General features: G+C 33.3%; 3 protein-coding genes across 3 annotated transcripts; all 3 read left to right on the plus strand.

The window, feature by feature from the left end:
• The first annotated feature begins 2887 nt into the window (after positions 1-2887).
• On the plus strand, positions 2888-8536 carry LOC134722943 (ryncolin-2-like). The gene is made up of 5 exons (XM_063586577.1): positions 2888-2939; positions 3625-3755; positions 4252-4348; positions 5338-5502; positions 8298-8536. The coding sequence occupies exons 1-5, from the start codon at positions 2888-2890 to the stop codon at positions 8534-8536; spliced, it is 684 nt and encodes a 227-aa protein (XP_063442647.1).
• Positions 8537-10510: 1974 nt separating this feature from the next.
• Positions 10511-11197, plus strand: LOC134722944 (uncharacterized). Its single transcript, XM_063586578.1, has one exon. The coding sequence runs from the start codon at positions 10511-10513 to the stop codon at positions 11195-11197; it is 687 nt and encodes a 228-aa protein (XP_063442648.1).
• Positions 11198-12965: 1768 nt separating this feature from the next.
• Positions 12966-13841, plus strand: LOC134722945 (uncharacterized). The gene has a single exon (XM_063586579.1). It carries the CDS (start codon positions 12966-12968, stop codon positions 13839-13841), a length of 876 nt encoding a protein of 291 aa, XP_063442649.1.
• Positions 13842-24164: the final 10323 nt, after the last annotated feature.

A 24164-nucleotide genomic window follows, 5' to 3' on the forward strand; every position in this document is an offset into this window, starting at 1 on the left:
CCGGAGATGATCCAAGGATCTACAAAAATGTACTATGCAGATTTTCGCACCAGACTTGGTGATGACTTTTTGCTAATAATAAGTACACCTTTAGTAAATAAAATCTCATTCAATATTGTGGCTACAACAATCAAAGCATACTCGTGGTCATTTGAGATTCAGCCAAATGATATCCACCTTTACCAATAGGTCAACAACCTTTGGTTAACAGCCGCCTAATTATAAGTACCATATGTACTAAGAAAATCATGTGATACATGCTAAACATAGAAAATCAAGTGGGATGTATACTCGATATAAACGCATCGTAGATACCAGACGCACATTTCTTTTGCAAAAGACTGCTTGTGGTGCTCGTAAAAAGGCCAACATAAAACGAAATCGAAGAGCTTGAATATGCTGTTAAGATGATTTCTTTTGTCGTATAGTTTTCCTTAAACTGACCCTCGTTGATAATTTTAGATGCATGTCAAGATATAAAACATATATATAAAAAAAGTAGCAGTAGAATCCTTTATTTCAGGTGGATGGGATAGATGTGTTAAAACGAAAACTCTGCTCGATTTTGATTTTCATTAACAATTCAAATCCCTCGAAAGGTTTTTGTTAAATGTCCCGACATGGAGATTCATATTTCCCGTCACAATTCTGAAAGGACGCGGCTTTAAATTCTACTTCCCGAACAACCAAATGGCTGCCCTATTTAAATTCATTTCAGTGTTGGCTATGAACAGGCCATGCATGAGTGAATATGTGACTATAACCTTGTCAACCCTACTCAGAAAATAAAACAGGGAGGATGTGATAATTCTTGAGAATGAGAAATCGGTTCACTTGATCAAAAATGACAAACAATTAACAAAGACATAGTGTGGATCATCGAAAAATCAATCCTACAGCACAACACGTACTAAATGTAAAATTATATTACAATTCAGCGTACGATTTTTACTTCAACGTTAAACAGATTTAGTTTACATAGTAAGCAGATCGCATTCAACATTTGTATAGACACGTTGTGAGTAAATTTCAGAAAAAGTAAACAAAAACACCCGGACACGAATATACTATTGCTGAACATATTTGTTATTAAAGTTAAGTCGAAAATGAAAAGGGTTTATAGTAGATATTATATCACAATAGCAACGGGATAATTACATACAAAAATCTATTGAAAATAAAGAACTAGACCCTACCATATCTAATTGCGATCTTTCTATTGACATTAGTTACTTAATATCGAAATAATAGTATCGTGCGTAGGTATCATTTGATGATTTCACTTTGTTATTTATTTGTATTGTAAATGTGTTCCTCCTTATGGTATACTTTCAACTTGAATCATGCATATGTTGATTTTTTAAAATGTATCTACACAGCTACTTTTGTATAGGTACTATTTCTGTGCCAAAAATCTGAAGTACTGTAAATCTACTTTTAATATTTAGTACTATTTTGTTACTTTAAAATTATTGTAATATTTAGGTACCTGTATTTTATAGTACTTGATTTGTACTTGAAATTTAAATACTACAGATTTTTGGTTACATTGCTACATTTTCAGCATTTTGAAAGTTTGACTTTTTCAAATCAAATAAAGTTATGATGTTCCGACATGGAATACTGTGATCATGATTGGTATTATTTGTGTACCAATATTTTAGGTACATTTCAAGTACTGGAAAATACAAGTAACTAAATATTACAATAATTTTTATGTAAAGAAATAGTACTTGATATTAAAAAAAAATTCTATTACTACAGATTTTAAGTACAGAAATAGTACCGATGCAAAAATATATGTATAGTGGCTGAAAATCCGCGGGAAAAACTATTATAGAAACGGTAATGTGTATATCAAAGTTGCTGTTGCTTCTTACTCTTTTTAAAATGGTTCTCTCGTTTGATAAATATACAATTTTACCTGCAGCTTTCCGTGCAGGTGCTTACGTTTAGCAAAGCCTTCACTTCCGCTATGTGTTAAAATGATAAATTTTCTTGTCAAAACTATTGAATAGTTGCAGTTGTAGACAAACACGTCAAACTGTATATCAATTGATCTTATTTCTATGAATAACAATACATATATTAAATGTACAACAAATATCACCTAAAATACTTGATAATTCTTTGAACCACATCAACCAAAAATATCGACTCCGTAGAAAATACTAGACATACGAAACAAAACAGACAACAACGATCAACATATGGTACAGATTATATCAGGCGTGCTTTAAACACTTAAGTAGGTGAGGTAAAACCAGTTTTCCGTGGGCACAGATTTCCCATACATATATTGACCTTACATGCTCGTCGTAAAACTGAAATAAAAAAAAATCCTGCACATTACAGCTACCAATTTATATAAAGTGAACTCTTATTTCAACAAGAACATATTGCACTGTACTATAGCAGCAGGGTAAACATGTGTTTATCCCTTTAGAAATCAAGCTTAGGTATCTACAACTGTTGGTTAAAACTGGGAAATAGTAGTATAGTCCCAAGTTAGATACCGTAAAAATTGATAGAAAAGTTGATAAAAGATTTCATAAAGTCTCGTCATAAAATTAAATTGAATTAAAGAGAGGAAAAAAGTACTTAAGTTAACGGATAATGAAAGGGACAAAACCTATGTACGTTTAAATAAAACATTTCAAGAAACAGACAGTCAATAGAGTGATTCTAAAAAAATGAAATATATATTGTTCTTGTAATTGAAACAGTGCAATCTGTTGCGATAATAAGTCACGCAACTGATACTAAAATAAAAGGTATAAATCGTGAATGTACTTGTTTCGGTTTTATGCAAGCTTCGATCAAAATGTATCAATCAAGCAACCCTAAACCGGTTAAAATATTGTTAATTTTTGTACTTGTCGGACTGATGTCAAACATAAATGTCAATGGAAGTCCTGTTACATCAACTTCTGATTCTGGTAATTATAATACATTTAAAGTCTGCTTAAATCTATATACATTGTTCATTGATTGTTTTATTATTGAAATTGTTCATCGTTTTATTATTGAAATTGTTCATCGTTTTATTATTTAGATTGTTATCGTTTTATTACATAAACTGTGTATCGGTGTTTTTTACTTTTCATTTTTAATTATTTACACACAATTGATAAATATTTTTAAGGAGTTTGCTTCTACGGTAAAACGGCTGAAAGAGTGCTTAATATCTTGGCAACTGGTAAATACAGAAACGTGTTGCATTCAGGTAAAAAAACATATTTACATAGAACTAACAAAGTTATAATTTAACTTCAGTTATACCAATGATTAATTTTCTAATTTACTGCATTTTAAGACATGTAAAGGTAATAAATTTCTAGAGTATGATTAGACAGGTTTTATTTATAAACTGTTTATGGTCAATTTAACAGACAACGGACATTATTAGAAATTGCACAAAAACAATAATCAAAATTTTTATTTTCTGTAATAAACAATATTTAAAAAATTATGTATCAATGTCTCGAACAAGGTTTCGTCCTGAAAACTTAATCGTAAATATAAGTCTCTATCTTAAAACTTTCGATTATGCCAAAGAAAGAGCAACAGTATTTTCTTTTATAATCAACAACATCGTCTCTTATATTGTCTACGCTATTTCAGACCATAATGTTCGAGACTGCTCGGATCTAGACAGAGAACATTACAGAAGTGGGGTTTACACAATCTACCCAGCAGGTGGCGCTGGATTTAAGGTGTTCTGTGATATGGAGACGGACCAGGGCAGATGGACGGTAAATATATGCAAAATTAAAGTGAATTAAGTGAAAACTAGTTATGGCATTAGTAAAATTATAATGCGACTAGCAAAATATATTCGTTGTTATATATTACTTTCAAACTCCACTGTAAATATTTGGACACCTCACATTTTCAATTTATTTTAAAATATATAATCAATACGGCGGTAAAATCGTTTTCCGTATTTGTATTTGGTTTTTAATTCTAAGTGCTCTAAAAATTTGTTTTATCTTACTTAACCCTCAAATTTTTTTATCGATTGATAATTGTGAGTCTTATTTAACGAAACGGGCGCCTGGTTTACCAAATTATAAGCCTGGCATCGTTGATGAGGTTTTATATTTCATATATGCACATATCTGATATATCATGTATATATTCATTTGGCTCATACAGTAGATGCATAGCTTCTATTCTATATTCTTAATTATCTGACGTTTCCTATACATGTCTTTTAAAATTAACTTACAAAGATGATTTAAATTCTAGGTATTTCAGCGAAGACAAGACGGTAAAGTAGACTTCTACCGGGGATGGGAAGAATATGCAAACGGATTTGGTAATCTAAAAACGGAATTTTGGTTAGGTATGTATTTTCAGCAAATTAATTCGAAGAAAGTGCTTCTCACATTCGTCAATTAATAGAAATATACATATCACTGGGGTAAAACGTTGTCAATGTTGACTTTAAATTATTTCAAGTTTTTTTTCTGTCTAAAAGATGAACGGGAACTCAAATCAAAACTAACATTGAACATTTTTCAAGTTAAATTGTACAATCAACAATTTGTCAAATTCCAATTTTGTCAGCTGAAAACTTCTTCGGCAATGTGTTGGGATGTACCCGACCACGTCCACTTGTCTTTTTGTCCATCTGATGAGTTTAGCTTTTTTTACTGATTTTTATAGTTTGTTCTTATGTTGTACTGTAATTCCACTGTCCCAGGTTAGGGGAGGGTTGGGATCCCGCTAACATGTTTAATCCCGCCACAATATTTATGTATGTGCCTGTCCCAAGTCAGGAGCCTGTAATTCAGTGGTTGTCGTTTGTTTATGTGTTACATATTTGTTTCTCGTTCTTTTTTTTATATATATAAATAAGACCGTTAGTGTTCTCGTTTGAAATGTTTAACAATGACTTATCGGGGCCTTTTATAGCTGACCATAAGGTATGGGCTTTGCTCATTGTTGAAGACCGTACGGTGACCTATAGTAGTTAATGTCTCTGTCATTTTGGTCTCTTGTTGACTGTTGTCTCATTGGCAATCATACCACATATTCTTTTTCATAACATAATGTATACTAAAACATTTATAACGAATAACTAATTCGATGACTTTGAATTGAAATAACATAAAATTCGTTTGATTTTTAACCTAAAATGACTAAATCGATCCTTTTCTAGCTGGCCTACCGTTTTGTTTCATTTTCAATATTTCTGTTCAACATATTCGATGAGTGTTCATAAAACGTTAGTGTTGATTATCAAAGAATATGATAAATTAAGATAATGTTTCTAAAATTCATTGTAGCATTCATCTTAATTTTTTTTCAATTCTTTATCATTTCTAAAAGGTAATGACAAGCTATATAAACTAACATCACGAGGACAATATGAGCTCAGAGTCAATCTAGAGGATTTTGATGGCAATAAAGCCTATGCAAAATATTCTTCCTTCTACATCGGGGACAGATCAACCAAGTACAGACTTACAGTGAACGGTTATAGTGGAACGGCAGGTAATACAGACATTTTATAAATGAGTTTTTGCTACACTATTTGTATATTTTCTTAATCAGTCGTAGAAAGATTAAAATTATGTTGTTAATTTTTATTTAAAAAATATATGGATCTGAAATCCAAAATTTGTTTTGATTTCAAAAGTTTAGCTATTGTTTAAACGTAAACAAGTAACTGTTTATTAATAATGTCTAAAGACTTAGACAGGTTTTTGTACTATTTCCGGATCTGTGTTAGTCCTTAAAGAAAATAGCAAGCATGTCTCAATAAACGATATTGCTCATAATGTCTCCTCAGTTATGGACACCAATTTAACTTTAACCCTAAACATTTTTTTCATGCTGTAATTTTTATGTTCACTTAATCATCTCGTATAAAAGACTTTGTGTATAAATGCATTTCGTTTGATTATTTGATAAAGTTACAATTAAAAAATAGTATTTCTAATATTCAGGAGGCTCGCGGTATAACCTTTTGAGAAAATTATTAAACGTTTATTTTTCATTACAAAATTCATCTCCAACCTTTAGTAGTTGTTGCTTTATCATAATGTACACAAATCATTCCAAAAAATCAATTCGTGTTGGCTCGAAGTGACTTTTAAGATGTAGATATTATTGAAAAAGCTCAATTACCTCCCTCTGGTACACAAATGCCATTTCTTGACATTTTATTGAAACATCTTTTTTTTACTCATTGGTGACCTATATTTCTGATTATTGATTTAGAATAAGCTGTAAAAAAACTAAATAGTTGTAAAACTTTAGCGATTTCTGTAATTTAATTCTTTTTTATTTCGATATTACCACTTTTTCTCCTATTAGATCAACAGGAAAAGGTCATTGACAAAAATGTATATTTCTTTCGAAGGCAGGTTTGAGCGAAAATGAACGGTGACCCCATCTTTTTATTTCATTTTTCTATTAAATTTTTGATAAATTAAGTATAGAAAAATATATCGAAATCCTTTATTAATAAAAAAAAAATGATTAAGACCCACGAGCCCCCATAAACTTTTTTTTTTTTATTAATTGACTAATTCCAATATGGTCATATAATGAAAAAAAAATCATTACCTTTCTAATAAGTCTTTTCAAACTACTATGAGAAGACCAACAAATCTTTATTCCCAAGTAAATTCAAAATAGATAAAGACCATAGAACCTGACAAAATAAAACGCTCCTTAATATCAGACAACGGACCGAATTGATAGTAAATGTCACTTTCTGCCTTGGTATATATATTTACTGAAGCTTAAATTAAGCCTAACCGTACGATTATGTCATATTCAACCGGAAGTCGAAAAAATCTCCTTATTTTTTATAATGCGGGGTTCACACATTGCCGATTATTGCTCCCGTTTGAGATCAGACAGCAATACGACACGAAAAGTGAAAAAGTCGGATTAGTATCCTCAATTATCTGGAATGTCCTATCATTGTCTGAACGCAGTCGTTTTAGTTCGTAACAGATTCCTACGGGTCGGGAAGGGTCCGAATAGTTCGGCAAAGCACCCCGACAGTTAGGTGCGTCCCGTAACATTCGGGGCAACTCAGCCGATTTTGTCTATTCGGATTACAGTCATGGCTATGTCGTAACAGGTTCTGCTTTATCGGATCGAATTCCGAACAATGTCTTGTGTATTCTGGACGGTGTCATGTGGAACGGGAATGATCTGGAGTAATTTTGCATAGCTGTTTTTCTGCAGATCTTGTCGATTGCGAACCGTTTGTGCCGAAACCGTTCCAAAACAGTCCCGTTATTTATACGAAATTCGTCAATCAAACCCAAGTCAGAGCCCCCACAAATACAGAATACAATATGACTGAGACCAGACAAAGCCGTTTGCAATGCGATAGAGCGGACCGTGATAGGATTACGTTCCGACATTACCTGATCATCCCGAATATGCCAACCGTTTTCGAACGGATAACTTCCGTCAGCGTCGGTTCACTGTCTTGTCACTGTCTGATATCTATCGGATTAAATTCGGTAGAATTGGGACGCAGTCGTGATAGACTCGGTCGAATTTTACCTGGCGAAAAATACAAATCGGATAAGAAGCGAATTCAGAACGGGATAATCGGGACTAATTTGCTTAGAAACGGTTGAATATCGACGCTTCCGAAACACAATCTGATTGTTGTTGTGATCAAATTATTTTTTTTACAAATTCTAATTCAAGTTTGAATTTCCATCCACGACTCTTAGGATCTTGATCAGACTTTTAATAAATTTTAATCGGGAGTGGTCCTGTCAAGGACGGTAGTAAAATCGTGAATGTACACGTGTGACCCCAGCTTAAAAGAATTTAGAAACCATTTAATGTTTAGAGATCTAGAAGTAAAATAGCATTGGAACCGGGAGAAACGTTGAATATAGTAAGTTATAATAGTTCCCGACATATCTATTTCAAAGGATTTGAATAAGAAAACTAACTGCCTCATGTATGAATAAAACAATAAAACGAAAAACAAATATGATATACAGCATACAAAGTGAAATATTTAGAATGATCTTGTTTTATTTCACAATGTGCTATTTTTTAACGTATTAGTATTCAAAATTAAGTTCTTTGTATATGTAACAAAAAGACAATACATAATAATGTATATTTGCAAGCATTGTTTTTTAAGTTGAGGATATGTATAAAAAATTGACTTTTAAATTAAAAAAAATAGCTTTAAATGAACATTTTGAAATATTGGTAGAGATAGCCATGAAAAAAGAGACGAAAACAAACTAGCTGTCGTTTTCACATCATTGTCAAAACTGTTTTTTATATGATATAAGGTGATTCTTTAAAGAGGCATAACAAACAGGCTTTCTCGACAAAAGACAAGGATAATGACAGCTATAGCAGTGATTGTGCTGACCGGTATAAAGGAGCTTGGTGGTATAAAGACTGTCTTAACGCTAATCTTAACGGACTTTATCTAGGAAATAAAAAGGATTATACAGGAATGAGTTGGAGTCATTGGAAAGGATCTCAGTCAATGAAGACTACATTAATGATGATTCGTAGAGTATGAATATAACGCAGTCGGTTATACTTTAACCAAATAAAGATATTGATTTTTAAACTATGCATTCGAGTTTTATTTTGTTTTATGATTAAGATGTTTCTTGTATGTATAAACGCTATATACGTTTCAGATGTACATGGTTTTGAAATGTTTGCTTCGATTGGTTTTCCATACATAACAACATTATTCCGCAGGCTTTAAGTGACATTAAACGGTAAAGTGTGCTATTTTTGAATGATCTGTGTCGTGAATTAGTTTTAGTTTCAGTTTAGCACTTTATCACTTTTATTTGTTTAACGTTTTACCGCCATTTACGTAACAATAGGCCCGCAACGTCGTCACTTGCCAACGTCTCACTTGTATATTATAGACTAGTAAAGCTTACGAACATTGAAGACGCTTTTGTGTTTACTTATATCGATACGTCCAAAAATCATTAAGGAATCGGAAATCACAGTCAAACAGTCAAGTAAGTCATTGCTTAACCCAATGCACACGAGTTTATCAATTACACAAATCACCAAGAAAGTCAGCCACAGCCCAGTTTCATGCACGCAAATACATCAGCGTCCGTTTTTTCAAACTCCAGCATGTACCACAAACTTCCCAAATTAAATTTACCAACGTTCGGTGGGAATATGTTAGAATGGCAACCCTTTTGGGATTCGTTTAGTGCTGCCGTACACGATAACCTGTCTTTAAACGATGTACAGAAATTTAATTACTTGAAATCTCAACTGTTCGAAGAAGCCACCCAATGCATAGCAGGTCTACAAATAACTAACACAAATTACGGACAAGCATTACATGTACTAAAACAAAGATTCGGTCAACCACATAAGATAGTACAAACATACATGCAGAGTTTAATCAGCCTTCCTAGTCCAACGTCAAATATTACAAATTTGAAAAAATTCTACGACAGTATGGAAAACAACATCCGTGGCCTTGAAAGTATAGGTGAGTCTCACGAGTCGTTTGGAAGCCTTTTAGTGCCCATAATATTAAATAAATTACCTGGGAATATACGAGAAAACATGGTACGTGCCCACGGAGGCGACCACTGGAACTTGCCGTCGTTACGGCAAGCTATTCAACATGAGATAACGATTAAGGAAGCGGGTCAGTCGGTAAACGGTGATGATATGGAGCCAAATTACACACCCACATCAGCATTCTTTATGGGTACAAATCGCAACTACGCAAATCAGAAAGGGAAAAGAGACATAACCAAGAAGCCGTGCATCTTTTGACAAGGAGTTCACGCCCCATTAGCTTGTAAAACTGTTACGGAAATTGAAGTTCGAAAACGCATCGTTAAGGAGAAACAGGCATGTTTCAATTGATTAGGAAATCACAGAGTTGCACATTGCAAATCCGATAAAACTTGTAAAAATTGTAATAAACGACACCATACCAGTATTTGTTCAAAGAATGAATCACACCTGTATACCAAGTCTAAAGATAGCAGTACATCAAAACCAGATACCGATGCCGCAGTCGCAAGTATGCATTCATCTACATCATCAGTTAGATCGGAGGTATTGTTGAAAACCGCGATAGCGCCTATCACGTATGACAAGACACAGGAAAGAAGCGATAACGATATCCGGTTTCGATGAATCCAACAAGAAGGTTAGAAATTTACAAATTGCTACTATTTATGTTAAAGGTCTAACGAATACGCTTATCCCTATTGAAGTTCTTATAGTACCACAGATTGCTTATCCAATACATACTTACGCAAGGAACCAGTCGAGCTTTCAGCATTTAAATGGATTGAAGTTAGCCCACCCAGCTTTACAGGACGAGGATTTTGAGATATCAGTCTTAGTTGGCGCCGATTATTATTGAGATATAGTTGGAGACAGAGTAATTAGAGGTTCCGGACCAACCGCTGTACAGTCCAAAGTTGGATACTTGCTATCAGGACCTATACAATTGAACACTAACAGTAATAATCAATCAACGTCATCGATTATGAACATTTTGATCCCACACAGACTAGAAGAATGTGAAATACATAAATTTTGGGAAATCGAATCCATAGGAACAGAAACAGACAGCGAAGTAAAAGCGAAAACGGACTTACAAGAAATGACCACTTACCAAGAGAATAACATTCATTTGAAAGACAATAGGTACATCGCCAAGTTTCCATGGAAACCAGAACATCCGGAGTTGCCTAGCAACGAGATGATCGCCAGAAAGAGAGCATACAACGTGATAAACCGACTTGCTAAAGTACCAGAGATGCTTAAGATATACGGTAACATTATCAACGACCAAGAAAATCGAGGTTTTATAGAGAAGGTTGAGACCCCGGATGAGACTACTAATCGAGTACGCTATATTCCGCACCACCCAGTGAAAAAATATTCATCGACTACACCGATACGTATAGTATATGATTGCAGTTGTCGTCAAGATTCAGAATCACCCAGCTTAAATGATTGCCTTTCTTCTACACCGCCGCAGCTTAATAAGCTAACAGATATACTTACAAGATTCCGCTACGGGAAATACGCCTTAACAACTGATATTGAGAAAGCATTCCTCCAGATTGGACTAGACGAAGAAGACCGCGATTCCACCCGATTTTTCTGGCTTAGAGACCCAATGCAAGCAACCCCAAGAGTGAACTTGAGACTTACAGATTCAAGGTAATTTTATTCGGAGCGACATGTTCGCCATTTATTCTTAACGCTACATTATTGAAACATTTGTCAACGGTTACAAGTGCTGCAGCTGAGATACTCAAGCGAGATTTGTATGTAGACAACGTACTTACAAGTTTTAATACGGAAGAAGCCGCCTTAAATTTCTTTGAAGAATCTAGAGAACTCATGACAAATGCAGGATTTAATTTGAGAACATGGAAGTCAAATAGCAAGCAACTTAGCAACGAAGCAACAAAGGCAAACGTACTTGATACGGATAGCGAGACGAAAATTCTTGGGATGCGTTGGGATGCGAAGTCAGACATATTGACATTTGCGAAATTAAATGAAGATCGTATAGATATTGATAATTCACAAGCGACAAAGAGAGAAATATTGAGTAAATCATCGTCAATTTACGACCCACTCGGAATTCTTGGACCAGTGACCGTAAGAGCTAAGCTACTGGTACAAACATTATGGAAAGAAGGATACGATTGGGACCAGGTGTTGCCTAGCAACATAGTTAAATCATGGTATGAAATTTTAGATGACATCCGAGATGTAACAGTTAATACGAAAATCGCACGACATTATTTCAAAGATCAAAATGAGAACGAAAGTAACGAGAAAATCACATTACATGTCTTTGTTGATGCCAGCCAACGCGCTTATGGAGCCAGTGCCTACTTGTGTAAAGGAAACACTTCTTCTCTCGTAATTGCAAAAAACCGGATCGCTCCGCTCGCCAAAATGACATTACCAAAGCTAGAATTGATGGCTGCAGTAATAGGAGCTCGAATGCATGGCTAAAAACCTCACGAAAACCCTAAAACCACAACGCACAGTACCATGGAGTGACAGTCAGATCGTTCTGCACTGGATTTCGTCTTTAAAATCATTTGGAAGATTTGTTCAGAATCGTGTGATAGAAATTAAAGAATCGACACAAAATTACGACTGGAAATACGTACCGACAGACTCAAATCCAGCCGACCTTCAAACTAGAGGAATATCATCAAAGCAATTCAAAGAATCGACTTTGTGGATGCAAGGACCGTCGTGGATATCGGATGAGAACATTTGGCCTACATGGACCCCACAAGTTAAACAAGAGACTCTTTTGTTAACGACAACAGATGACAGCGAAAAGACAAAACCGTGTGAATTAAGTGGAATTTCGAAAATAATTGATCTATCGAGATTCTCGTCATTAAAGAAGTTACTACGAGTTACATGCTACGTGTTTAAATTTGTGAATATATGTAAAAGTATGCGACCGTATAACTTGAGGAAATATGCTAGACACGAAAAGATATTACGAAAGATGAAATTGACCGCGCAACTCGTACATGGATTACAGATATTCAAAATGAAAAATTCAGTAATGAAAATTAAAGCAGCAACTCGCAAACCCGTCACATGACAAGAATCTACCGTTAGTAAGACAACTGCGCTTGTTCATAGATACAGAAGGTGTCATTCGATGCGCCGGGCGCATACACAATTCACAGTTAGACGACTCCGCGAAGTTTCCTGTGTTACTACCGAAGAAAAATCAATTTACGGACTTAGTTATATTGAACGCGCACCTGCAGATGTTACATTCTGGTGCTGGACAGACAATTACGCAAATCCGCCAATCATATTGGATACCTTCCATTAGACAATGCGTTAACCACATCGTACAGAAATGTGTAAAGTGCCGAAAAGTGACCGGAAAAGCATTTCCACAGCAAATATCGCCTCCGCTACCAAAGGATAGAGTCACCGATATGATACCGTTTACGACAACTGGTGTTGATTTCGCTGGACCACTATTCGTTAAAGATAATGGACTTGTTGCAAAATCGTATATTTGCCTATTCACATGTGCTTGTATTCGTGCCGTACACCTAGAACTTGTTACAGATATGACAATCGAATCATTCAAATTAGCGTTTAGACGATTCGTAAGTAGGAGAGGAATTCCGAGTACTGTGTATTCCGATAATGCACAAACCTTTGTTTCCGCCTCACATGACATTCCGAAGGAAATGAACATTCAAATTAATTGGAAATTTATTCCGAAAGCAGCACCGTGGTACGGTGGATGGTGGGAGAGACTAGTTGGAATTACGAAAACGACATTAAAAAAAGTGCTCGGAAAATCACAAGTAAATTCTGACCTATTACGAACAACTTTGATAGAAATCGAACGGGTAATCAACGATCGTCCGATTACGTATGTGTCGTCCGACATTCGAGATCCAGAGCCGCTAACACTATCACATCTACTGCAGGGAAGAAGATTATCGCAAGACAACAATTCTGATTCAGAGGACAATAATTTAAGTGTAGATTTCACAGAAGCAAACAAACGTTACAACCATAAAGTAACTTTAATTGAACACTTTGCAAAACGATGGAGAATGGAATACCTCACCGGATTAAGAGAATTTCATCGCGTCGCCGGAGACCAAAGCGCACATGTGAAAATCGGTTCCGTCGTACAAATCATGGACAATTCACCGAGAATGATGTGGAAACTAGCTGTTATAGAAGATTTGATCACCGGGAAAGATGAAGTCGTAAGAGCAGTCAAACTTCGGACATCAAATGGACTGATTACCACGAGACCAATTGTGAAACTGGTGCCACTGGAAATATGAACTTTAATTGTTAAAAGTGTTTTTTCAATACCCTTTTTATGACCAATACATGAACAGTAATTGCATTTTGCGGCCCTCAGAATGTTGTGAATTAGTTTAAGTTTCAGTTTAGCACTTTATCACTTTTATTTGTTTAACGTTTTACCGCCATTTACGTAACAATAGGCCCGCAACGTCGTCACTTGCCAACGTCTCACTTGTATATTATAGACTAGTAAAGCTTACGAACATTGAAGACGCTTTTGTGTTTACTTATATCGATACGTCAAAAACAATCTGTTTGTCTTTCAAAGCGTATATTTATCATAGAATCATGCTTGATGAATATGAAAAAAAGATAAAATCACAAAAATATTGAACTAAGAGAAAAATCAATTCGAGAAGTCCATAATCACATGGCAAAATCGAAAAACAAAACGCACCAAAAACTAATGGACAAGAACTGTCATATTCCTTACCTTGTACAGGCATTTTTAAATGCAGAAAATGGTGGATTAAACCTGGTTCCATAGCGCTAACCCTCTCACTTTAATGGAAGTCTCGTTAAATTCCGTTATAATTACATTGATGCGTTATAAAAACAGACACAGTAAATACAATAGTCAAAATATGGGAACATCAGCCATCATCGTATAACAATTTTAAAAGGAACAATTTCACAGAACACAAAAACATCTTCTATTTACGAACACATTCATTGATTTGAGTGTCTGACGTCAGAAAATTTTATACGTCACATAAATTTGTCGTTCAATGTGCATACGAATAATTTTAAAATTGACATAGGCAATGTTAGCATACAGAGTTAAAAATCAAAAGTAAGTAAGAATAAATTTCAGAAATAGACCGAGATTTAAACTAGTTCAAAAGTTATTTATAGAATTTACAAGAATCCACAAATTGTTAATTCCACTACGTGATTGATTGATTTTGACATTTGTGATTCAGTGTATATTGTAATTCATATTAGAAATATATCATCATGACATACAATAGAACAATATCATACTGACAGGATCTTTTACAGTACAGAGCCACGTTATAAGAACAAAATAAATACAAAAAGTTGCAGTTACAAAGCAAACCACCAAAAAATGAAAGCCAATACAAACACATTGACGAGATGTATAAGTACCGAGCCACGTCAAACGAATATCACATAAAACCATTTAATAGTAAAAGTAATATTAAAAATAGAACAAAGACAAATGAAAGAACTATAAAACACGTTGCAAAGATGATAAACAACATCAGTAAAATAAGACATAAGATGTGGTATGAATGCCAATGAAAAAACTCTACCACAGACCAAATGACATAGAACACGCAGACGTTGACAATTATATGTACTCGTTTGGTCTTTAACCATAACCCATATCGCATAGGAGTTTATTTCAGGAACACATATGGTGTGTATTATTAAGGACACAGCCAACATATGTTACGGTCGCCTTTTTTTCAACGTCAAAAACACCAAAGAAAAGTATTTTCTGGTCGACTGTCACGGTTATAAATATGGATTTTTTAAAATATCCCGATAAAGTCGTAAATGAAAACTTCAACTACGTATGAGTTGCAGATTTACTTTCTTGATACGAAAATTGAATTTCGCATATTAAGGTCCGTCCTGTTTGTATAATTCCTCGTAAAAAAGTAATGTACACACGCACATAATGGTTTCGAATTCTGAATAGGTAGACTGTCAAACATCCCCATTTTTCAAATTAGAGATTTTTTAGAAAGAGTTCTAAACATAATTTACATCCAAAGTTCTGTTTATGTTGGCGTTTGTTTTGTGGCATTTCAGTGTTCCTGTTTTCATCTTATAGTTGATGTATGTCTCCTTTGTTTTTAGTTTGTGACCCAGATTTGTTTTCTCTGAATCGTTTTATGAACTCTAAACACCGTTATACTTCTCTTGCCTGTATTTATGGTTAACAACGTTAATGATTGTTTGTTGCAAAAAGTTTGTTTTCGCGTATAGAAGCAAATATTTCAACAAAGTAAGGGACAAAAAAACCCATCTTCAATCCGTAAAGGATCTCGGCTAGTACAATTATCACCAGTTTATTAAATGTTTCGTCAAATTTAATTTTACTCTTGTACATTTCTTATCTTTCGCCTCTTGTTGTCCTATGGGTTGAATAAAGACTTATATATACGAACATGTAGTGCCTTGTTGTTTAAAAAGATAATACATAAACTATAAATCAAACGTCTACTAAACAATCACAATTTCACTTATTTCATCCTCCCTATCAAACCTTTATTCGTTACTTCAGGTTATTAGTTTGTCATTCGATTTTTGTTGTAACGATTATAAGTCAATATTTTAATATCAATTTATCAGGTAAAGAACGTCAAGATGTTAATGTGCAGCAAAAATATACGCGTTTCAGGAACCTTTGCCTATCTATCTAGTTTTATATCTACGCCATGTCTTTTTTATGCGAAGCTTTTTCTTATTTCACTGTCGTCCTGTCTTACATAAATCTAATGTAATTGCTACTGATAACCTATTTTTTGGCTGTAAATATTGGTTTTGTTAAATTACTAAGCGGAGCTTAGTGTTTGTATATGTATCGGTCAAAAACAGAAGTGTTAAGTAACAGAATAACAATAAAAGCGGCAAATAAATAAAACATTCATTAGACAACATACGCCACTATGATGAGAAAAATCTTTAATGTTGTTCTTATGTAAATACTCTCTGAGACAAATATAGGATGAAATAAAGCAAGATTGACAGTATTAAAGTATTAAAGGATTCAAATATCTGAAAAAAATAACAGTATTTCCATGATTGAATCATTAATGAAATATTTTAATTGGTTTTAAATAATAAAGACATTTATACAGTCATGGGGCTAGTACAGTCAATGTCATATCGAAGAATATTGTCACACTTAATTTTAAACTTGCAAACGATCATTTGGATTTTAAATATAAAAACAGCAGTCTTGTTTTTTTTTGTTTAAAAATTGATTGCTAAATGAAAATGATAAATATGTTTATATCACATACAACAAAGACACACTCTTTCCTTAAATATTGTTTTTAAATAGTAAATATTTATGTCGAAATTTCTAATGTCTAAAAGAAAAAGTAAAAGAAGTGACAAAATCAAAAGTTTTCAACAATCATGGCTCAATAATCCATTAGTAGGGAGGTAAGGAGGATAATTCATAACGGAAAGTCCCTTATCGAATTACCAAATTGGTTACCCCATAACACACAATTTTCTTCCCAAATAAGAGGTCATTTACAAAAAAATAAGCTCATTCTAGATTTTTTCACACGAATTGAGACCCAAGTTGTGCCACGGCTATGGTGAACGACTGAGGAAGCCTTTTCTCGCAATATTGAAATATTAAATTAAAAAAAAAGAGTTCCATTTTCTATCAATATGTTTTAATTATTTTGTCCTGATCTTTCTTCTGACTTATAATATCAGATTTTGTTTTAACTTCACCTCAAAATACATCGTCAAATACAATGTTAAGGAACATTGAAAATCAAACATTTCCAACCGCCTGTTCTTAATCTGACTGATCGTTCCCTAGGGAGTTGTGGCATATTAGTTTTCTATTAGTTTTTAGATTTTAAACAGAAAATGGATGCATCATAAATTGTCAATAAAACTGTGATGGTCTACTTTTAAGGTGGGACTTTAAGGCCATATCTGATTTATTTTGTGCAATACAAATTGCAGAAAGTACAGAAAAAAGGTTACGACTAGCATTTCGTGAAACAGTTTAATAGCCAATTGTGATATTCCTTAATATTCAATGTACTTAACCATAATACTTTCCATTATCTTCTTGTCAATAAAATATATTCATCCTGGCAGTTTGTAAGAGCACATAATAAGGGCAAAGACATTATCATCGTTGTAAAACCGATTGAATTGATCGCATTCTGTTCCAGTTACCCCATTTAGCTACATATAATTTGACATTATGCTGTAAGTGCATCTTTAACTATTTTTAAATCCTATGAAATTCAAATGCGAATATTCATCTTTTTCATTACTATCAAGATACATGACCATGATGACGGGACAGTTATGTTATGTGTTTGCTTTATCACGGAGGTACTTAAGAACGAAGCTGCATGCATAATTTAGGGTATATTACATGTATAATAACTCTAATGAATTACTATAAATTATGCGGAGTAATCGTTTCCAAAAGTGCTGCTAGAGAATGTCTGTTGATCGATTGAAAATTCCTGTATTTTTCCAATGTATTCATGATTTTACAATTAAATTTGTCTTTGTACTTTTGTTTTTAATGTAAACTGCAGATTTGTTTTTTTTTTTAACACAGACAATCTATACATCTAAATAACAGCTTATTTCAAGCACCTAAAACGCGCTACAAAATTACCTAGAATAAGGACCGCTTTAACCCAAACATATAATCATAATTCCGGCACTGTATTTCAAAATTTTGGCTTTAAAAGATGAAAACAACAGGTTATTAATTCAGTACGTCTAACCCCGTTTTTATGGATTTTCCTTCATTAGGAACGCTCAAAGCCAAATATTGGAAAGAAAATGATGTATACGAACTGAAACAGTTGAAATGCTATATAGCCAAACCGGACTAATAGATAATATACGAATGAAGGACAAAGTTGAAACGTAAATCGTTTTTTTTTAATTTTTTTTTCTATCTGTTTACAAAAAAACCCCATACTGACCAAGAAAAACAGGCCACTCTGCTACAAAGTCATATCTAAATTAGACAAATACCAAAATCATTATTGTTTATAAAACAAATTTCATCCGTTTGACTTGTAGCCTTACAAATACCCATTTACCTAACGTAATGTTAACATACAAAGAGGGAACACAGCAAGAGCTGACATGTGACGGACATATAACTAGTGTATCGTGTTTACAATAGTTAAAAGGATAATTCAATTTTCCTTACTTCATTGATGAATGGCAGACACAGGTGAAACCAAATATGACTACCTAATATAAGTAGCAATTAAAGCCATATATAATGCAGGTTTAATTCACTATGTATATGTTCCGGACCATATGTCATTGAGTATTTGGACCATACGCGTATGGTCATGACCATATGCGTATACTCATATGGTCCGACCATACGCGTATGGTCGGACCGTACGCGTATGGTCGGACCATATGAGTATAATACTCGTTTGGTTATTAACGGACCGGACCATATGAGTATTTGGACCATATAGGTATATATATTTTTTCAAATTACATTATAAAAGTTTCAATAATACATAAACTTTATCTAAAAAATCAGTGATGGTTTAAAACATGACATTTTTTTAAATTTTATAATCCAAAACACTACGTAAAAATTTAATATTGATGCCATAGTTGGTTTTCATCGCTAGTTACATTCGTGCATTTAGGTTTGGATGACATTCACTTCCACACGGTATCATAGCTTTTTGAATTTGCAAGAAATTTGTGCACGATCTTTTTCATCAACACATTTTGTTTGCGAGAGAAAAACAAGCCTTTTTTTACAGCTGCGTTCAGTGATACCGAGGTCTTTGGCAATTCTGAAGTCTACGGTGTTTTTAAGAAGCTCTACATCTCAAATATCGTAAAATGACTGCAATACACCATCTTCACAACACAACTTAAATAAACTAAAAGTATGCTACTTTCCAGTGACTTCTTATGTAACAGTTCATTAAGAAATGTTTGGAATTTAATTTTTCAGTTGACAAATTGCCATTTACTCGTAATAACAAATCGGTAATGACCATCGGTACAAAATGTGTTTACTTTAAATTTGACAATTAAGTAAAATTAAGTAACTATGTGAAACTTCTTATTTTTATTTAGCTTATCTTTTTATTATAATATAATGATAAAATTACCTATATGATAGCGTATTTTGAATGAACGGTCATACCATATGAAGAGTTTAGAAGTATTAAAAGTAAACTGTAACAGAGTGTTAATTACCCCGACCATACGCGTATGGTCCGACCATACGCGTATGGTCGGACCATATGAGTATATACCCATATGGTCATGACCATACGCGTATGGTCCAAATACTCATATGGTCCGGAACATATATATAAGGAAGTGTTTGAACCAAGTCTGGAATAAGACTGTTGTTATCCATTCGTTTGATGTGTTGAGCTTTTGATTTTGCCTTTTAATAGTGACTTTCCGTTTTGAATTTTCCTCGGAGTTTAGTATTTTGTGCTTGTACTTTTTGTCCATTTAATTTTTGTAAACAATAAACCGGTTTTAAATGAACAAAATGCCCATATCAAGAGTAACGCTTCCACACTATGTACATCGTATTTTCTCTGTATATGTGAAAAACAGGTATCCGGAAAATATACATGGTAAAATAAAATAACACTGACAATTTATATAACATATCTTTATTGCCATAGAATTTTACATATAAATTAGACCATCTTTTTTCTTGTTTAACTTGATTTACATTTTGTTTTATTTCTATGCCTTTTATAGAATACCTTACGCTTTTTCTCATTTGTTTCTTACATTTTGGTCTGCAGTGGAAAGAAGATGAAGTTGAAATCATACAACATCTCCTTACTTGTAAAAGCGTTAAATCTTCACAAACCTTTTATGAATAAAGGTACATAATCCGTAAAGTTAAAATTTTGTTTACTATAAGATGAAGATACAAAGTTCTGAACAAAATTAATATCCCACGCCTCTCAGTCCCTGTCAAAATTAGGTTAATATAGAAAAAAGTTAGATCCAAACACATGGCATGAGATAACAACGAAACAAAATCAAATAAGAAATAAAAAAAAGATCAATTAATGGAATTTAATATGGAGTTGTTATCAATGATACTAGTAAATCATGTTTCGTACAGGTTTTGTTCCAGTAATCTAACAGCATATTCATAAATGAGAGTTGCATAACCTTCACCCTTCATTTTAAAACGGGGTTATCTCCCTAGCCTTTGTTAATGTTTAGATTATAAAATATATTTGGGCAACCTAAAGTTATCAATTGACAGCTGATGACAAACATTAAAGTTAGTATTTCAAAGTAATATGAACATGAAACTTTTACTGTCTAATTTTTTTAATTTAAAAGGCTTTAAATGAGCATTGTAGTGTTGTAACAACTTTATAAAATCTGTTTAGTTTTTCAGTTTCTGTCCGGATAGATGTTGAACTATCACCTTTATCATCTATATATTGCAGCTTTATGAAAAGGAAATTTCAATTTTTTTCTTGTCTCTGGTGTTAGCCGTGGGTTCTTGAGGTGAACAAATCTTATTAGAACGTTTGTACACGGTCAGAACTCGACTTGTTATCTGTTAATTACCGTTCCTTCTTTGTTTATATTACGTGTTTTATAAAAAATATTTTATTCATTTCTTGTCTCTGGTGTTAGCTATGGGATCTAAGAGGTGAAATAATCCTATCAGCGCGTATATACCCGTTTTAACTCTCAACTGATACCCTGTTTCTTATTCGTACCTTAAACAAATACATACTTGTATATACTCCATGTTTTTATATTTAAACCAGAGTTACAGATATTGCTGTTTCCATTTGACTGGCACTACTATCTGAGCCATGGTGAAGTTCATACATTCTCCTGTCCGGTTTAGAAAATATCAATGATTTGAGCATATTATTGACTTGTTTTCTAAAAGTTTGCGGAAAAAGAATACAAATGTAAAATACAATAACAGTATTTGTCCACGCCATATAGTGTCCGATAACTCTAGCTTTTGCCAACTTCAATCTAAAGTGAGGTTTTTGCAGCCACGATGGCGGATAAGTTTGATCAACAATATTTATAACAGTAGGTGGCAGCACTAACAAAACGTAGAACATAGATAACACTACTGTGGTATGCGTCAGTACCATCGGTGTAATTTCGTTATTGGTTTCTACCGGTACATTTCTTATACAAAGTCTCGTGCATATCAATATGTCAAAAGTTATGATTAAAGCTAACGGAATGAATGAATAACAACTTGCCTACATCCAAGGCCAAATAACAGCATGTAAATCATCATCGTTATGAAAGACAAAAACAACCATCAATCAGTTCATATGTCCACATTGCATGTACACTTACAACAATAAGCCCAACGAAAATTGATAAAGTAGCAAATTTTGCCATAAACAAAGTACATATCTTTGATGATTTTTTCCTATGCAAGATCGTTATATAGCGATCGATTGTCATAGAAACAACAAACCAAATGCGAGAATATGTTACAACTCGGCTAACAAATTGCCATAATCTACATATCTAGTCTGCTTGACTGTCTATAGGTCCTTTTTCTGCTACAAACGTCACCCACTCTGATCCCAAAAATAGATATAGCGTCAACAAACTTGTTAAAGCGTACGCTGATATATAGAATCCAATTGAATAATGCCGAAATGGTCTTGTTCTCATTACCAATAAAGTACACACATTTCCAAATGTACCAAGAATGATCAAAACGGGTGGTACATATGTATTCACCATGTGTTCAAATAGTCTTTGTACATAATCGTCTTCACAGCACCGCTGTGTATTATGATAGTACCTTGAATTATTCACTGAAGAACTAAAATTGTTCACAGTCACGTTGTTTTCCATTGCTGAAGACGCTAATATTTGCATCATTTGACAATAAAACACATAGTTGTATGCAATGGCGTAAATCCAGTAATGATGTACGCGTTAACAGTTAGTTCAAATCTCCCTTGTTTGCAATATATTCAGATGACATATTGTTTAATCCATATGTGGCGGCATTGGTTTCCTCATTAAGTTTTCAAATGAAACACATTTGAAATGGGTAAGCAATAATTAACATACGATAGAAATGTCCATTGCATGTTATTGCCTTTAATAAATATCAATTGTTCTTTCGTTGTATCAATCTACAAAACAAAACATAAAGATATTACAGTTAAATCTATCCAATGTTTATGACAGAAAAGATGAAACAAGTATCAATAAAGCAAGCTCTATCATTTTTGTTAGTGATATTCAAAGATCTTGTTCTTTTACTGTTTTCCAGCTGACATTCGCAATCCTTTGGTTTTATACAATCATGTTATGTCATTGACAAATTTGACAGCATATTATGATTTGATTATAAATAATTTTGAAAGTCATTTATGGAAATCGAATAAAGTTTCTGTTCTGTTAATATAGGTTTGGAAAGAACCAAGGTCTCAATTTTAAACAGTACGAAAACGTAAACGCTATGGAGATAATGTAGTTACAAATGCTCAATCTCGAAAAAAAACACCTTTTTCTCACAACAAAAAATGCAGTTTGTTGGTGCATCTTTCAAAACTAATGGTCAGAATAAGTTTGCGTTTCTTTTTTTACGTTTTATAGATATGTAACGTCAATCAATATTATATTCTGAAGTTTTTAAAACATAAAATAAATCTTCGATTGAACATATAAACGGTTAATCCTGTGATATTGTTTGCGTTGATTTTAATAATAAACCAGTTCATAACCACTATGTCGTCGAGTTGCCTTTTATCATGTTTATCCATTAACTTTAAATGCGTTTTGCATATTAAGTTTCTGCATTAATTGTTTATGTAGACGTTTGTTGGAGAAAAGTCTGAATATAAAGTTTTACAAAGGATTGACAAAGAATTATATTTAAATATATGACATGTTTTTGAAAAGTCAGTATTTGTCATGTCCGTGTATAGTGAATAATGTCCACGATGTTAGAATAATATACGATTTTTGCAAAAACAAAACTAGGAAGACTTCCGTATTACAGCCGATAACGTTAATATAGAATATCGCTTTTGTTCTAAAATAGCACTTAGGAAAAATTTTAAATAAAAAGAATGCACAGCTATTTAATTGTATGATAATTAAAAGACTAAGTTAAACACTGTTTATATATATCCACTGCAACATTGGTGATTTCTTTCCCCTTATGAATTTGACAGTGGTCATATGTTATCTTTACCAAGTGAAGTTTTCAATGATGGTAAAAACTAATCTTTAACACATACGCAGAACCCTGAATACGTGTCATAAAAGACACAATGCAGGGTTAGTATTTGTAGATAAGTTCAGAACAACAAAACGATAAATCAGATGCTCTTACATTATAATGGTGACAAGAGACAGCTGACAACGCTGATGAGCTTCGTGTATGTAACAATGTTTTAGATTTTGACGAGAGAAATTCATGTATTACTGAAAAATTATTACACCAGAGTTTTCGATATCACAAACTAGTCAAAACATTTACTAAATTTTATCATCGGTATAAGGACATCATTCGTAAATATAGCTCAACATGCAGACTTCTTATACGTTCAGGTATT

Source organism: Mytilus trossulus, chromosome 6 (genome assembly GCF_036588685.1).
Source record: "Mytilus trossulus isolate FHL-02 chromosome 6, PNRI_Mtr1.1.1.hap1, whole genome shotgun sequence".
In the NCBI taxonomy this organism is placed as follows: domain Eukaryota; kingdom Metazoa; phylum Mollusca; class Bivalvia; order Mytilida; family Mytilidae; genus Mytilus; species Mytilus trossulus.